At 42.0% G+C, this 17,956-nt stretch overlaps 2 protein-coding genes across 7 annotated transcripts in view; one reads left to right on the forward strand and one right to left on the reverse strand.

The window, feature by feature from the left end:
• Positions 1-10,707, forward strand: Tmem216 (transmembrane protein 216). Of its 3 annotated transcripts, XR_007342452.1 has the most exons (6): positions 73-128; positions 748-849; positions 1,533-1,625; positions 3,147-3,322; positions 3,600-4,035; positions 10,696-10,707. XR_007342452.1 is itself a non-coding variant. In XM_048788943.1 (5 exons), the coding sequence occupies exons 1-5, from the start codon at positions 116-118 to the stop codon at positions 3,744-3,746; spliced, it is 531 nt and encodes a 176-aa protein (XP_048644900.1). In that variant the 5' UTR covers positions 1-115; the 3' UTR covers positions 3,747-4,183. The 3 variants fall into 3 exon arrangements, 2 of the variants coding, with proteins under 2 accessions (XP_048644900.1, XP_048644901.1); XM_048788943.1 differs by lacking the exon at positions 10,696-10,707 and having other exon boundaries at positions 1-128; positions 3,600-4,183; XM_048788944.1 differs by lacking the exon at positions 10,696-10,707 and having other exon boundaries at positions 10-128; positions 3,147-3,348; positions 3,600-4,183.
• Cpsf7 (cleavage and polyadenylation specific factor 7) overlaps positions 7,482-17,956 on the reverse strand; it is a 22,901-nt gene continuing 12,426 nt past the window's right edge. For all 4 annotated transcript variants that reach the window (XM_015478048.2, XM_015478047.2, XM_048788942.1 and 1 more), the window contains 4 exons: positions 17,536-17,654; positions 15,188-15,356; positions 14,328-14,495; positions 7,482-9,467 (listed from right to left, as the gene is read on the reverse strand). In XM_015478048.2, the coding sequence (XP_015333534.1) occupies positions 14,333-14,495; positions 15,188-15,356; positions 17,536-17,654 (451 nt within the window). In that variant the 3' untranslated portion in view covers positions 7,482-9,467; positions 14,328-14,332. The remainder of the gene's footprint in view (positions 9,468-14,327; positions 14,496-15,187; positions 15,357-17,535; positions 17,655-17,956) is intronic.

The following is a 17,956-nucleotide window of genomic DNA, read 5'->3' on the forward strand; positions in this document are numbered from 1 at the left end:
ACCGCAGGTTGGCAGAGGGGCCAGAAGCCGGGCCGCTCCGTCCCCTGCTTCCGGCAGCGTCTCCCTGCTCTGGGAGCGGCTGCTGCCGCGTACGCAGTTTCCATGGGGACTGAAGATGGCGCCGCGAGGTGAGATTTCGGAGGTGTGTGAGTCTCTGGTCCCGATCCCATCGGTATCCCGCCAGCCCCGCTACCCTCCTTCTTTTCCAGAGCTCGACCTAAATCTCCCATTCGCAAGTGTTAGGGACATCGCTCCTCCCTTTGCAAGGTGGGGTGTCGCAACCCCGCCCACCTTGAGTGCATGAAGGTGTCCAGGTGCAAGTCTCATATACTGTACCCCTACATCCTTGCCTGGGCCTATTCTGGGCTGGCTCAGTTACGAATCTTCTGGCTTGGAACAGGCCAGTGCTGGTCTCTGCATCCTGATTTCTCCTCCCAAGTAGTGACGGGGTTACATCTTTGAGGTGCCTAGCAGCTATGATGACCTCTGAGTTATTTTTGACTTTCTCCTCGCAAGCCAAAAGAGCAGAGATTGACAGTAATTCCTGGGAAAGAAGGAGAGGAAGCTCATGAATACCACACCCTTCACCCCCACCATCTCATTAAAAGCAATCGGAAGTGCCTTTAAGTAGCCCATCTCACTGGCTGTGACCTCATGTTTTCTCGAGGTTAGACATTGAAACATACAAGGAACAGAGCTTCAGCTGTTCCTTCCACCCATCCCACTTCTCTGTGCTTGTCTTTTCAGGTAACCGGTTGTCCTCAACACCCCTGGAAATCTTGTTCTTCCTGAATGGGTGGTATTATGCTACCTATTTCCTGCTAGAACTCTTCATATTCCTGTATAAAGGTAAGCCTGGGCTTGACTACCCCTGCCCCAGCTTCCTTTTCTCACTTCAGCTCAGAGCAAACTCTTATCAAGAACCTTCTTACTTTTTGTTCTTTTCTGCCCCCAGCATCTCCTCTTCACTACAAGGCTGAAGTCTCTCCATCAGATGGCTTCTTTGAGAATGATTCCTTAGGAAACTCTTTTTTTTTTTTCCCCCTTAGTTGTTGACAGATCTTTATTTTATTTATTTATACTTGGTGCTGAGAATCGAACCCAGTGCCTCACACATGCAAGGCAAGTAGCTACCGCTGAGCCACAGTCCCAGCCCTGGAAACTCTTTAACAAGAATTTCTGAAGTTTGGGAAACGTAGGTTTCTCCATCTGCCTCTTTACTATCACTTTTCTTTGCTGAACCCCAGTTTCAGCCCATTGGTGACCCTCAGAAACTATGCAGTGGCCTCAGTATCCCTGTATATGCAATCATTTTGAAGTGGAGATCCCATAGACTTAGAAGTAAAAGCCTGCCTCCCTCTAATAGACATAGTCACACTGTGAGATAACATTTCCTGAGGCTGTAATAATGCCCATATCTCCCTAAGTAGTTCATGGAAAGCTAAGACTATGTCCTCTTTGTTCTCAAGTATATGGCAATTCTTGTGGGTGTTGTTATATGTTGTTTGTAGACTCTGGCTTTTTATTGGCAGGTCTCCTGCTGCCGTATCCAACAGCCAACCTAGTATTGGATGTGGTGATGCTCCTCCTTTATCTTGGAATTGAAGTAATTCGACTATTTTTTGGTAAGTGTTGTTCAGAGAATATTTCCATTCCTTATGAGGCAAGCTGGTATCTGTAACTTGATTAACAAGACAAAGTGCATAACCTGGGCTCACTGTTACAGATTTGATCTGGTGGTATATTCCATTACTCCCTCTCTGAAGCATCAAGCTGCCACTTTATATGTATACATAAATATGTGTGTGTGTATTTAAATGTATATTACATGTGTATATATTTATACATACATATGTGTGTGTGTTTGTGTGTGTGTGTGTGTGTATATATATATATATATATATATATATATTTTTTTTTTTTTTTCCCCCAGTGCTGAGGATGGAACCCAGGGCCTCACACATGCCATTACCACTGAGCCATATCCCCAGCTTCAAGCTGCTGCTTTATATTTTGGGTCAGGGTTTATGTATCTGTTGCTCTGCAGGGGTAAAGGCAGGCAGTAGCATGATATCTTAGATAATTCCTTTGCAGTTGCCTAACTACTGCGAGAATGCCTGTTTTCTCTTAATGATTTGCTTGGGAGAATGGATTAAACTGTAAACCGGGTCTGGTGCCGAGGCATGCCTGTACAGCACTATGATCCTCTCTACTTCTCTGGATGAGGACTTTTTTATTTTTTAATTCTTTTTGCAGTACTGAGGATTGAACCCAGGAGCATTTTACCACTGAACTACATCCCCAGTCCCATTTTTAATTTTGAGACAGAGTCTCACTAGGTTGCTCAGATTGGCCTTGAACTTGCAGCCCTCCTGCCCCAGCCTCCCAAGTTCCTGGATTATAGGCACATACCTTTGTACCTGGCTGAATCTCTTTTGCACAAGTTTTATATTCTCAGAAATAGAGAGTAAAACCCTTGTTAACTAGACTGTCTCATCCCTGGAAACAGTGTGAAAGCACAAGCTGAGGGAAAAGTCCTTGAAACATACAGGAAAGGAGAAAAAAGGCTCACATTAGTCACTAAGGAAAAGACAAAATAATGTTAAAAAGGGACACTAATAGTTCAAGTGAGAATAATTACAGAGGACCAGTAAATTTGAAAAGCAGCCCAAATTCCATAATAAAAAGCAAATGGAAACAATAAGGCAGCATTTTTTTTCACCCATTGGACGGGCAACAATAAAGATTTACAATATCAAGTTTTAAAGAGGGTGTGGGGAATAGATATTTTTATACATTCTGGTATATAAAAATGCATGCTTTTTATATTTTCTAAAAGTACTTTTGAAGTAGTTGAAAAATTTTCAATGATTATATCATTTTTATAATTACACTTTTGTTTTTCTTTTTCTGAAGATCCCATTGTACTTTGTGTGGGAGCCAGACTGGAAGCAGGACCCCTGGAGTAAATGACTCCAAACCTGTAACTCCCCCAAGCTTTTTAGGACAGTGGGATTCACTTGTAAACGTGCACCTCCCCTCAGAGTACTTCTCTGCTTGCCAGTCCCTCATATCCTTCCCACCTTTCCCTTGAGGCCAGAGAAAGTAGGCCACTTGGAGGTGACTCCATGGGCTATGTTTGACAGGTACAAAGGGAAACCTCTGCCAGCGAAAGATGCCACTTGGCATTAGTGTGGCCTTGACCTTCCCATCTGCCATGATGGCCTCCTATTACCTGCTGCTACAGACCTACGTACTCCGCCTGGAAGCCATCATGAACGGCATCTTGCTCTTCTTCTGTGGCTCAGAGCTGCTGCTTGAGGTGCTTACCCTAGCTGCTTTTTCCAGGTACTGCTGCTGAGGGCCGGGTTCCCACCCCAGGGAGGGAGTCCTTGTTCTTTGGAGGCTTGAGGGGTCTAGAGGACTATATTTAAGGGGGTTTCTGTGGGACTGCCTCTCCCACTTCTGGTAGATGGAAGGTCCCTTCTTTGGAATTCTTCCAGTTGTTTAGGGCTAAGAGACTTGGAATATGAAACAGTTCAGACCAGCTGTTCTTGTTCACTGGTCTTTTAACATTTTCTTTTTCTTTCTGCCGTCAGTATGGACAGGATTTGAAGTACAAAAATTTCAGCCTGCAGCTGAGGCTGACACCACACATATATACTTCTGGTACTGTTGCCTGCACCTGTGAGAAGCGGGGGTCACCACTGGCCTGGAAAGGTTGTACGGCTTTTCCTCAGCACTGACATTTGGGTGTCCAGCCCACAGAAGGCCAGTGGGCATGACTGGCTAGACCAGGACTGTCAGCCCCAGAGACTCTTCTATACTCCATTCTAGGGAGGGGCAAGGCTATCCCCAACCTGGTCCGTCCCAGAACAATTTCTTGCTGACCTCAAGTTCTCCTCTTTGACCGTTGTGGCCAGAGCATCTTGTGTGGACCATCTAGACTCCCTGGGCTTCCAGGAGGACCCGAGCAATATATTCCCTTTATGTGCTGTGCCCCACCTGACCTGTATGCACACAGAGAGCTTCATGGTGGTGGGCTCCCAGAATGATGCAAAATCCTCCTACCCCATCTCTCAAGGACACTGAGCTCCAGAACCTTTGTAGTAGCTTATGGTATTATTTTTCTACTCTGATCATGAAGCAAACACTATTTTATAATAAATATGTATTTTCTGTTGTGGGGTTGGCAGCCTTTTCCTTGTGACACCTGTTCCTAGAATTTCATCCTCTCCAAGAGAAGGAAAAGACTATCACAGCAGTATGTTCTGAGGCTGTGCTTAGTAATACAGTGTGACACAAAGGCAGTGATGAAATGGTGTCCCACTGATTGTCTTCCTTAAGCTGCAGCCTGAATCAATCCTGAAAGGCACTGTCTTCAGTTGTTATTTGCAAAAGACTGCTTAAATGCTCTCCCTCTGCCTCAGAGTCAGTCTTGTCTTCCACTGCTCCTACAGATAACTGGAACTCCTTTCCAAGATGGGCCATGTGTTGTTGGAAGAAACATTCTAAACTCAACACACACATTTCCTTTTCAGTCATTGATGTAAAATTTTTGAATTAAAGGAACACATACTTTCTTCTTTTTTAAAAAAAACTGGAAAAAATGGTACCCAGGTAAATGTATCATTTCTTCAGATAGCTTTTGAACTCTTTTTAAAAAATTAATTTAATCTTAAATTCGTTATATATGACAGCAGAATGCATTTCATTTCATCTTACACATTTAGAGTTGTTCTGTATCTTGTTGTCCCAAGAAGACACCAGGAGCCATGAAAGACAGCATCCACTTTAGGAAACCTTGAGGCCTGTGTGTCTGTTATCAGATGTAATTCTAAAATATCTGCTTTTACTAAAAAAATATTGACCTTTAAACCTTCTATGATGGTTTTTAACTTGGCTTTTTTTCCTCCCGGTCATTAGGCTCCTTCCTGTCTTATGATCTCCACTGTCCAAAGCACTGATGCTTTTTCTTAATTTCCTCTCCGTGCTATTGCCTCCCAGCTGCCCTTGGGGTCTATCCAAAAACTACAATGGACAGGTCTCATCAGCCATAAAAAATAATAACAAAAAGACCAACAGGAGCTTCCCTGATAGTTCAATCTCAAATTCCATGAATACCATTTTCTGCTGCTTCTCACAATTGCTTTCTCTGGCCCTGCTTTGATGTAATCATTAGTATCCAACTGGAGGGGAATCCATCCTTCCTGACCTCCCAGTTTGATTTAGAGGTTCAGTGGTTATATCTATCGTTCAAGCAGCACAGATAAATAAACGGAAAGTTCAGTTGGAAGTGTAGAGGTGGCTTATAAAAATCTCAACTTTAGAATTCAGAGGGGTGCATTCCTATAATCCCAGCAGCTAGGGAGGCTGAGGCAGGAGGATCTTGAGTTCAAAGCCAGCCTCAGCAAAAGTGAGGTACTAAGTAACTCAGTGAGACCCCATGTCTAAATAAAATACAAATAGGGTTGGGGATGTGGGTCAGTGATCGAGTGTCCCTGAGTTCAATCTCTAGAACCAAAAAAAAAAAAAAAAAAACAAAAAAAAAAAGNCCAGGGCCTTATGCATGCTAGGCAAGCACTACCAACTGAGCTATATCCCCAGCCGTATAAGTGTCTCTAGATGAAGAAAATTCCATTTCTCAACAGGTACCACTTGCAGATGAGAATAATGGTCAAAAAAATGAGAACATGATTAGGTTAAGTGGAAGCATAGACCATTGTTTCCTGAGGGTGGCTCCATAAATGGTTATTCTTCTTGAAGTTGTTGAGGCCTCTTGGGCACACCAGAGTAATGTGTATAACGAAAATCAAGGCAGTGGAGGATGGGAAGTCTTTTCAGTTACTGTGGCCAGATGCCATGTGCATTGGAGTGTGAGGAAAACCACTTTATGGCCAATACATAAATGTTCTGGGACAGTGGAGCGGGTCTGGTCATGCAAGCTGGCAGACTGCTCAGTTGCTCACAACTAGAGCTAGTAAGTGGACTGCATGGTCATCTCTACTACAAATGAGAAAGCTTTAGAAAAAACAGGTTTAGGTTTCTGGCTTCATCCCATGATGGAAACTTGTGGGAAACAAATACATCCAGTGTCTTGAAGACAATATTTAACCCATATGATTCTATGGGGCAGAAGGAGATACACTCATGTTGTCACATCACATTATGTTCAAGGGTATTCAGCTTAGAATTTGAACTACAAGTAACCCACATATCTGTCTTATTTTTTTTTTTTGTGGGGGGGACTAGGGATTAAACTCTGGGGACACTTAAAAACTGAGCTACATCCCCAGCCTTTAAAAAATTTTTTTAAAAAATATTTTTGTTGTAGATGGACACAATACCTTTGTTTATTTTTTTATGGGGATCAAACCCAGTGCCTTGCACATGCAAGTGCTCGCTCTACCACTGAGCCACAACCCCAGCTCACATTTTTTGTAGATGATATCGTGAACCACCTCTGACTCTACTGAATGCTGTTTCCTCCATTCATATTTAGACATCAAATGGATTATAGAGATCAACTTGGTTACGTTATTGGGTAATGACATGCTGTTAACCTTGAACTCCTTGTCATCAGAATAGTAAATCTGTGATATGATCACTCTGCTTACAGACCTTCAGCCCTGCACAAACTTCTTTCACCAAGCTTTTAAATAGCTTTTCTGGAAACCCAAGATTACCCTATAGCACTTCTACTAAGCTTTCTCATCTATTATTCCTCCAATTTAGATGGACATATTCACATTTTATCTCTGTTCTTAAAACATTCCTGTGTGAAGACAGGTGCCCCACCCGCCTGTAGTCCCAGTTACTGCGCAGGCTATGTGGGAGAATCACTTGAGCCCAGGAGTGACCAGCTCAGGCAACATAGTGAGACCCCACACCTTAAAAACAAAACAACAACAAAACCCATGTGTAAAGACAGAACAGCTATTATTTTCACCTTTTAGATGAAAGAGACCAAGGCTACATTGCTTTTCCATGATTAAATTGATGGAGGAACTAGGCACTAGTGATCAGATAGCTTTCTTCCCTACATGAACTTGATGCAATGTAAACTGAGCTCTTATAAGGTAGGAAATAATTTCTGAATCTAGTTAAGTCTTACTTTGATGGGTAAAGGATGACTGAGAAGTTTCCTTTAACCAGGGTATTAGAAGGCTAAGGAAAAAAGCTAAAACTTCAAGGGGCACCTCCAAAGTAGGCCATATCCTGCCCAACTTGCCTCCTTCCTCACTCCTAGTACTTTGCTAAGGTCTCTTAGGAGGCTTATCAGTCAATCTTAGCTGTAGAGCAATGTGCAGTTCCAGCTAAGAACTTGGGGTTTTGCTACATCCCACACCATCTACATCAGCCCATGCCCATGCCCAACACCTCAACAAATCTATTCAATGCAGAATCCACAAAACAGCTCACACCCCATTTATTATTTAAAAATATTTTGTTACAAAAGGAAAAAAATACAATGCAGTATAAAAGATTGACAGCGTCATCAAGTTTATTACACAATTTTCAACCTATCAGAAAGACAAACAAATCACCGACAACAGGGGGATGGGGGGGCCTTGGCCTTTTTGAGGGCTGTTTTTTTTTTTTCCTTTTTGCTATCAGGAAATAAAACTAAAATTGTCATTGAGTAAAAACAAAACGAAAATGGGGAGAAAATAATTCTCCGGGTAAACAGCTTTTCAGATATTCTATATATTGTTTTTCCTTAAACTGTCACCTTACTTGGTTTTCTCTACATTTTAAAAAGACACCCGGAGCTGCTCTCGAGGATAAGCACATCACTTAACACTTGGCCAGTTGGGCAGGGTGCCATGTTCTGAAGTGGTAGGGACAGGGTTGGGGGACAGGGGGGAAAAGCTACAACCTGTAGCCTCTGTCCCAAGGGAATGTGCCTCTCCAACCCTGGGGGATTCCCCCAGTGACTGAGGGGTGTATCAGAAACGTGCTGGGAACAGAGGAAGGGTTCAGTCCAATTCAGTCTCTCCCTTCTAAGCCAGAAGGGTCTCCAGCGACCCTATGCCTCACATGCCGTCTCATCTTACATGCCACGTCTCTTCTCACATTAGATGTCATATGCCCCGTAGATATATGCAGAAGTAGCATCACCCCATGGGTACTGCAGGACCCTATTGCTGCCGCCTTCCTCAACAGCAACCACATCACAATTTGGATGTTATGGGAAAAGCAATTCCATTTGCCCGTGTAGAAAATGGCCCCCAGAGTGCTGGTCCTTAGAACTCTGAGCTGAGTTCATTCAAGTCAGGCTTCATTTCTTCCTTGCTCCTTATCGGAGGAAGACCTCCAGGCAGAGTGAGTGGAGCTATTACATCAATGTCAACAGATGGAAAGACACCAAATTTGTGACTTTACCTGCCTACCAGTGCTGGGTTATCCCACAATAAGTAAAAGTATGTACCTGGGGGATGCAAGCCCATGCTTACATCAAACCTGAAGAAAGAAAAGCCTATGGAAGTAGGCCATATCCTGCCCAACTTGCCTCCTTCCTCACTCCTCCTGGTACTTTGCTAAGGTTCTTCATCGCTGAGGTCCCGATATCCCCATCTCCCAATGGCAGTAGCTTCCTCTAAAACAAGGAAGCAGCCTTCTTGGGGGAAGGGCTCCATGTGTTAAATGGAAAAGCCCCAGGGAAAGGGAACGCTTCAGAGAGCTGGTTATTGCAAGAGCAACCAAGCACTAAGCAGCAGAGGGTGGCAATTGGCTCTGCCAGGCAACCTAGCAGAAAGCAACCTCACGGCCTTCTCAGCTTAGGAGGGACAAGTCCACTGAGAAGGCTGGGCAGCAGGGAATCGAAATCTCAAGTTCAGCCCTCTGGGAGGTCAGGGAAATAAACCGTCAATACGTGAGAGGGGAAAACCAAGAACAGAAGTAGCTTTTCACAAGGTATTTTCTGTTCTCCTGGTCCCTCCTCAAAGGGCTAAGAAGGTAAAGGAGTTAAAGAAGTGGTATGTTAGCAAGGGGTTTGGACCCTCTTGACCCCATCAAATCTAGTGCTGAGGGCAGGACCCTGGGTATATTTTGGCATACCCAGTCACTTTCCAAGATCCTGCACGGATAATCTATTTTCTTTGGGAAGGAAGTCTTCCCATCAACCTCACCACTGCACTGCTCCTGGAGAATCAGATACGGTTCCATGGACAAAGCACCATTCTCTATGGAGACCAGGGCCTGAACATGTTGCTTTCTTCCTGTCTGCCACCCCTCCCAACCACACAAAGTCTTTAGGTTCTTTCCCCCAGCACACAGGAGTGTGGGATTGGGAGGGCTGCCAAGCCATCTTCAAACCTGTAGGGCAGAGGGTATTCCCTGGGTGTCAGGAGGGAGTTAAGGGTTTGGAGGAAGGGGAAGAGGTGGAGCGGCCTCCGTCCTTTAGTCCTGATCAAGGTGAGGAGATGCAAGTCCATTAAAAAAAAGATTTGCTTCCAATCAGACTCCTGTAAGAGAATATCAGAAGAGGAGAAATAAAACACAGAGGTTACTTTCTTATCAGTAGGGGTTTGTATGAAATATGCTAGCATTTTCTTAACTTACAACGTAAGAGTTAGGAGATATAGACAGAGAATGCAAGCCCGGGTAGAAGCAAGGAAGCAGATCACCTGACACTGAGAAGCAGTGAGGGAATGGATGCAGTTGAGAAAGAGAAAAAAAGCAGTAACATCTTACTTTAAGGTTGGGGGAAAACACAACACAAAGCAGCCTGGAAAGGAGATTTTTGACTAGCAAAGTATAGAAACTGTTACATTTCAAGAAAAGTTGCTGTAAGGGAAAATATGGTAAGTTTAAATACTGCTTCAGAAAATCTATTCTAAGTCACAGCTTATCTTGAGGGGAAGGAAAAAAATGAAGAAATGGGATGTACGGTGGTAAGAAAAAAATGTGTGTATAAAACCAAATCCGTCAACCCCCAAAATATTCCAGCAGGGAGCATGAACTTCTAGTTAACTCCTAAGTTTTATTTTTGTTTAAATAAACACTGGGTAAAATAGGTTCCAAGCAATGTCCTTATAAGTAGTGCACGTGTGCACACACACACAGGACCAGGGCTTTTCTTTTTCTTTTGGTACTGAGGATTGAACCCAGGGGTGCTTAACCACTGAGACACATCCCCAACCCTTTTGTACTTTATTTAGAGAAAGGGTCTCACTGAGTTACTTAGGGCCTTGCTAAGTTGCTGAGACTGGCTTTGAACTTACAATTGTCCTGTTTTAGCCTCAGAGCCACAGGGATTACAGGCATGCATCACTGTGCCCAGCCCCCAGAGTTTCCTAAACTGTACTAAAAATCAAGAAGATTTAAGTTTTTCCACAGATGACAGCTGTGAGTGAGACCAAGAAATATATGAACACAAAGCAGAAACAACTTAAAAAAAAGCAAAGCATGGAAGGAAAAGAAAATAATCAGTAGCAATTACCATCAAAGAAACCTAAAAGCCTTTGCCCAAAGGTCTGTTAATCTACTTGTCACATCACCGCCAACCTTAAGGTCCCCAGTACACTCAGCCCTAGTTCCAGTATTATAGTACCTATCTACAGATGGTAGTGTGGTCAGCCTGATGATATAAAACAGCCTTAATAGTCAAAAGGAAAAAGGAGAACTAAATTCAGACTTAGAATTATAGAATTTTTGCTGAGTTTAGTGGTGCACACCAGTGACTCAGGAGAGTAGGGCAAGAGAATTGCAACTGCAAGGCCAGCCTCTGTAACTTAGCAAAAACCTATCTCGAATTACAGACTTTTTTTTTGGTTGTTGTTTTAGTATTTAGGATTGAATCCAGGGCCTTATGCATGCTAGACAAAGTTTAGAATTTCCACCAAGCCCCAACTAGCAACACAGCCTACACACAAATGCTCACCTTTTATATATGCATTTTTCTGTACAGAGGCCTCATAACACCTGGAGGAGCTAGCCTAGGAAAAAACGCATCCATGTGGCACTTGACCCTTCTAACCCTATAATGGCGCTATTTTCAGCTTGGATCTTCAATCTGTATGGCCTCTGTCTTGCTGGCTTCTGTAACACCTATGTAGGCAGGTATCTGTGCCATTTCCTTTTATTTTTTGTTACACCACCCCCAGCCCCACTCCCACCCCACCCAGCACTGGAGGTCAAACCTGGAGGCTCCTGTTTGCTAGCCTGTCCCATTTTATATAAGTGAAAACTGAAACTCTTAGTGAATTCTCCATGTCACACCATTCAGGTTTCTGAATCTTTGAACTAGATCAAAACTAAACAGAGCTCAGTTTTTCAATGGACCAGGAGGATAGGAGGAATATGGTGAGAATGATTATATTTAAAATAAAATAATATTCTAAAATAACAAGACAACCGACATAGTTGAAAACTACAGAAAACTGAAGCCAGAGAACATTCTCAAACTTCAGAACATGCACATATCCCAGGAAGAGATATGATTTGTAAACTGTTCTTACAAATCAAAATGCAGAGAATCACTAGTGTGTCAAGAACATCCAGTTCTGAAAAGTCTATGGCTACATTCTATGGTAATGTTTGAATGCAAGCAGAAATCAAAGACTGCTTCAGTGGGCCAATCAGTTTTTAGGTCTAGAGCTTTGCCCTCTATCAAGGAAGGAAGGACAGAGAAGGTTGGTGCTCTATTGCCTCTGGACAGAACATACCCTTCCTGCTCAAGGACCTGTTAACAGAACAGAAATATAATTCTGTTCTTTTAACTAAAAGACTGCTTGCACACACAGCTTGAAAAATTAAGTTTGCTAAGGTAAGTGAGGCCTAGTACCATCTCTGCAGTACGAAACCTCTTAAGACACAACTTGGTAAATGCAGGTTGAATTGAGTCCTTAGAAAGAGGACATAAGAAATTGATATTTTGGGGTATCTTATTAATTTATTTTGGACTAAACAAAATAGAATAAAAACATATCTAAAGGGTGACCAGGAAAAGCAGGGCAGTGAAAAATCTGGCTTAAAGTTAATATTCCTTATCTGGTCATAGACTAGCATCAAATGACTATTTTCTGGAAATACTATTTTAAGACTTTCATAATTATTCAAATTGAATCATCCTCATAATGGGAGGTATTGTCCCATTTTGTAGGTGGAAAAAATGAGGTAAAGTGACAGCTAATGACTTAAATTGAGATGCTCAATCCCCAAAGCACTGATGGCTCAGAGGATCTCGCCTGACAATTTCCATATTCATAGCCTGCCAGGAACAAATCCAGCATGAATGGTGACACGAAGTTATATATTCTAACTAGTAAACTGAATGTGGCCCCAGAGATATAATTCATGCTTTGCACAGACCAATCAACCCCTATTTGTTAGCTCTGGGACACACACTGTGGCCTGCATGATGGGGGGTAGGGGGTGGTGGTTTTTTATCTAACACTACAATTGTGCCAGCTCAAATGACAGGAGGAAATAGTACTAGTACTGAAGGGGTGGTGCTAAACCAAGACTATTCTAATGCTTACCCTTCTGCTCACTCCCTGAGACTAAAACAGGCCAAAGCCACTCGTAAACTCCCCATCTCTTATATTAGGTTGCTTTGCCAGAGGATATGTGAGCACTCCCAAAACTCAACCTGTTGCAAAATCTAGAAGCCCCACAACCTAACTGTTGGGGCTATGTGGGCTATCCTAGACTTTGTATTGTCAAGTATTCTAGGTTCTTGTGGGACACAGTGGTTGAAGAATGGAGAAGGGAGGCAAACAAAAAAAATCAGTAACTTCTCATCTTCTCACTTACTTGCCTCCTATGACAGATGAAAAGAACAACTAGCTATAAGTCTATTTATAGTTTATGGCACATAAAGCCAAACAACAGAGCAAAAGGCAAGAGCCAAAATAAGAGTAATCGTTTCTTGTTTGTTAATAGGCTGTAACTAGACAAGACACTGATTTTTCAAATGTTTCAGTCCAGCTACTGCTCATGAACTACAGGGACATACAAGTGGTAAGAATTTTTTTTCCCTTCTTGATCCAGCTATCCATGTATCTACCCCAAAGATGCCAAACAGAACTACTATTTTTTTCTTACCCCCCTTTAATTACCATTATTACCTCAGAACAATTAAACAGGCAAAAGACCAAGGACATCTTCATAATATACTTCATATAAGACAAAGTAAGTAGCACCAGAGACTCATTAGTCTGCAACTGCAAAGTTGAGAACAGCTCCCAAGGTCATCAGGATCATGCAGTAGTAGCTCCGGGGAACCACACAGAGACTTCTAGCCAAAGCCTGGACTACTTTAGAGATCTCCACAGAAACAAAATCAACAACTGCTCGTTTCCTTGCTACAAGCTTTCTTTCAGTTAGACTGCTAACTGGCGGGCTGTAACCCAGAACTACAGGCTCCTCCCCCAAGACAGAACCTTTCTGAGAATGAAAACATGGAGAGAAGTAGAGCTGAGAGGCAGGAAGGCTAAGTCCTGCTGATGCAGCCAGAAACCCTGAATCCAGGCAATTCTAACTGAACTTTTCAATTACCTGAGTTAATCATTTCCTCTCAACCTGACTGCTTTTGCTTTACTAAAAAAAAAAAAAAAAAAAAAAAAAAGAAAAAAAGAATAGACCAGTACTGAAAACAAAAATATCCTTCCACATAGTCTCTAAAGTTGCAAAAGATATTTTTTTCCAGATCAGCTTTCTCCTCTGTAAAATCCCAATATTCAGAATCTTTTTAATAGATACTGATTATTAAAATCATTAGTGTTGTACCTTAAAAACTAAATAAATTAATAGTCTTGGTTTTTGTCTTCATCAGTTTTCCTTTTTTTTTTTTTACTTGAAGGTTTGGTGGGTTTAAAACATGATAATGATAACAACAATAGTTACCATCTATTGATAACTTACTATGTGACAGGCACTAAGAGTGCTACATGGATTATCTCACTGAACTGTCAAGCAAGCTAGTAAGATAGTTGTTTTTATTATCTTCAGTTACACATGAGGAAACTGAGGAATACAGTATTAAGGTTCATTAACAGAGGAGCTGGGATTCAACTTCTGGCATTTGACACCATGCTCTCAACCATTATGCCATGCTGTTGCTCAGACGCCAGAAACCAATTAAAACAGCTTAATCTCAGGGTTAGACTCCCCCCACACAAGCAAGAAATCTGCCCCAAGCATTTAGTAACTGAAGCCAAAAGTCCTTTCCACCCCTGCTGCCTTTACTTGCTTCGTGGAAAAGAGAGAAGAGGAGAAATAACAGGGAGGGGGAGGAAGAGAGGGAGAGAGGAATGTTCACTACCAATAATCTTTCTTTTATAAAAGACCATCCACAGGCCAGGAAAGGAGATTCTTCCCACCTTTCTCAGTGGTGCCGGTCCCGCTCTCTATCCCGGTGTCTCTCGTGCTCCCGGTTCCTTTCTTGGAAATAATCATCATGTCGATCTTCATTATGAAGCAGATCCCGGTGCCTCCTGCTGCTCTCCCGGGACCGGCTGGGTGACCTCTCCCTGGACCGATGTCTTTTCCTATCAGAAAAGATCCTTCAGCCTCATTCAGAGGGCCTACCACATTCTTTCAAAGAGTGTGGTGTTTGGTGTCTCCCAGTATTTGCTTAAACTACTCTTTCACTCTTCTACCATGGGCCTACTGTCTAAGGATCTTAGCTCTTTGAAGACTAAACTTTTTTGGGAGAATGATGACAGTTAAATTTGTTAAGATCTTTACTAATGTATCTAGTAGTGCTAAGTGTTGTTCCTTTTTTAGGTGTGGATAGTAGATAGCACCACATAAAAAAATGAAGATATTGTGCCTAAGACTTGAACCCAGTGCTTCACACATGCTAGGCAAGTGTTCTATCACTGAGCTACAACCCCAGCCCCTATTGTTCCTTTTTTAAAAGAAAATGACACTTGGAAGTTGTTAACTAGTCAGCAACAGAATTGAGATTCAAAAGAAGTGTGTATGATTCAAAAGCCCATGCTCTTAATATCAGTCTTTCTCCTAACTGAGCCCACGGCCTCACCAGCACAGATTCCAATTACAACACTAATTAACGAAAGTGTGATTAACTCCTCTTAAAAGACATGAAGTCTAGGTCCACTCTTTCAGTCAGGTGTCAGGTCCTTTTCAGATACCCTGGGCTCCCCACCTGTCCTTCCCAAGCCATGGAAGAGTACTGCTCATGGCTGGGAGGCTGCTGGAACAATTATCGACTCACCTGGAAGAGCTCCCGCTGGCACCCACACTGTAGGACTTGGCCTCAATGCCATGAAGACAGTCCTTAAGAGAGGAGATGAGGACACGGCAACGCTCATCATTGGCGACCCGGGACTGTTTGATAACCGCAATGGCTGTGAGCAGGGTCTCAATTGCATCACTGTAATCCCCTGACAGGAGATGGATGGAAAGGACAAGGGTGAGCAGAGGCAGTAAACTAAGTGGACCAAAAGGAGAATTCAGGAGGACACAAACCAAAAGGAATTAGCTGCTCCAAAGAACCATGTTAAAATGGAGGAGCAGGAGACACATATATTCCACTGAGCTGAATCTGACAGATGTTGCCAGATGCCAGGGCTATTTGACAACATCTATTAAAAATGTGCACAGTGCACACTGATCCAGCAATTCTACTTAAAATTTTCTACTTCTGCTCACAAAAGTATGTGTGCCTAACAACGTTTCAGTGTGGTTATATTACCTTTGATAGGATCTGGCTATATACATTAAGGAATAATGATTACAGACATAATTACATAGTTGTTAAAAGCACACAGTAAATCTGTTATGTAAACAAAGCAATCCATGTAAAGTGCTTAGCATAGTGTACCATGTGCACACTGACAGTAGCAAGACCTCAATAAATATCAGACTTTATATATTAATAGGCTTCCAGGATATAGTAAAAAATGCAGAGGAAACCGTTGGTCTTGTACTGTTCCTTCTATAGAGGACTTTTGTTTTTTAACATTGCACTTTTGTACGAATTATTTTTTTAATTTTTTTTTTAAGTTGTAGGTGGACACAATATCTCTATTTATGTGGTCTGTTGTTAACCAAGACATTATTGTAATTGTACTTATACATTTTTTAAAAATTATGATGTCATCAATAACCAGCCCTTTCATTTACCAAGTCTAAGCAATGCCTGGCTCAGGGATAATCATGGTGGAGTGGGTACTTGTGCACTACTTTTACAAGCTAAATTAAAAGCATTAAGGACAGAAAATACAAGGGTAGGTGGAATCCACACAGGGCAGTGTAAATGAGGAGTGGTAGCTTAGTTGGGAGATGTAATAAGAACAGAATAGAGTTTCTGAAGAACTGTTATCCTGCAGAGGCTCAGGAGCGCCAGGACATCAGTTTCACTTAGGCAGGAAACACCTATTTGTTTTACAGGCACATTCAGTAAGTATTTGTGACGTGAAAGACTGGAATAAGAACAAAAAGGGATGGAGATTAAGGATAAAGATTCAATTATTGGTTATCTTAGGGTGAAGGCATTGGCAGTGAAGAAGAAACAATGATTATGTTTTCTAAATTCCTCTGTACATTTGACTTGTTACAATGAACATATATTACTTTTCAATTTAAAAAGATTCACTTAAGTGGGCACATTTGTAATACTAGCTACTCAGGAGGCTGGGGCAGGGATTGCAAATTTGAGGTCAGCCTCAGCAACTTGGTGAGACCCTGTCTCAAAAAAGAAAAAGGGCTAGGGGTGTAGCTCAGTGGTAGAGCACTTGCCTAGCACATGTGACATTTTGGGTTCAGAGTTTCCAGCAACAGACACACCCACACACAAGATTTACTCAGATGCCAATGTAGGTTTTTCTGGTGGGGAAAAAAAATGGAAGAGAACTCATACACCTTGTTTTTAACCTCCTCTGTGGATTCAAGTTTTGCAGCCAAAAATGAGATATTATAGAAAACAGATGTTAATACTTAGAGTTATTTCTTAGGACACTGTTCAGGTGGTAAACTCATGGGAAGAAAGTGAACATAATTCATGTCATGATGTGAAACTAAGTCCATATTACTGAAGCTTTCAATCACCTTTTCTTTTAGGAACCAAAGATTTCACACTCAGGGCTTTTAGAATTATAATTTGCTACTTCTGCCCATTTAATACAGGGAAACTGAGCTGAAAGGGCACAATATGCCTTAAGATGACATCCAATATACTTGCCTTCCAGTACAGGCTAATCATCACCTAGTTAAGGCAACATTCTATATCTGGCATTGGATCCAGTTTAGGTCTAAAGATCAACCACTGAGATGAAGACCTCCATATGTTAGGAGTTTCATTTTACAATAAATACAACATTGTGTTAGTATCTATTAGTTGCTCATTTTGTAGGCACTAAGTTGGTTTTCATAGAGGCAAGTGTAGCCACAGGTTAAATAACACCACTGGAGTTTTCTCAAAGCCAAGAAATCCAGTTAGCTATTGCTCTTTGATGTGTGCCACACATGATATCTAAGAGTGTACCAACTTTAACTTGTGGAACTTTTGCTGATGGAAAAACCAAAAGTAGGGAAAAGGCAGCACAGCTAAGAGTTAGTTACCTGCACTGGCTCCAGACACTGCTTTGGAAATGGCACTGCTGGAAATTGCTCTGTTTCGCTTCATGATCTCTTCAAATTCAGCTTCACTCACTGTAGTGGGCGGAGGGCCCGAATCTCGGCTGAAGGGAGATAATATTACCGATTGTCCACATCCCGTATTACTTTTACCATATTCTATAGTACTGTATTATTTAACTATGCTCTATTGTCTTAAATTATTCTCAGCTGTTCAGGTATTTTATGTGTTCCTCTTCTTTTCAAGGACAGGAATTATGTCATATGATTTTGTAGTTTTGCCAGGACTCAACATTGCTAGACACTGTGGTTTTTGTTGTAGCCATTTACGGCACTCAACCGCCTTAAAAGAGGATATGAAGGATCGGGTTTGGGCCAAGTGGTTAAGATACAAACAAAAGCACTA

This window comes from Marmota marmota, unplaced genomic scaffold, assembly GCF_001458135.2.
Source record: "Marmota marmota marmota unplaced genomic scaffold, marMar, whole genome shotgun sequence".
Taxonomy (NCBI): Eukaryota; Metazoa; Chordata; class Mammalia; order Rodentia; family Sciuridae; genus Marmota; species Marmota marmota.

What these genes read in the sequence shown, in the direction of transcription:
- Tmem216 (XM_048788943.1), top strand. An exon ending in AGTAATTCGACTATTTTTTG is followed by an intron (nt 1,626 to 3,146) that starts GTAAGTGTTGTT and finishes TATGTTTGACAG; the next exon opens with GTACAAAGGGAAACCTCTGC. An exon ending in GCTCAGAGCTGCTGCTTGAG is followed by an intron (nt 3,323 to 3,599) that starts GTGCTTACCCTA and finishes TTCTGCCGTCAG; the next exon opens with TATGGACAGGATTTGAAGTA.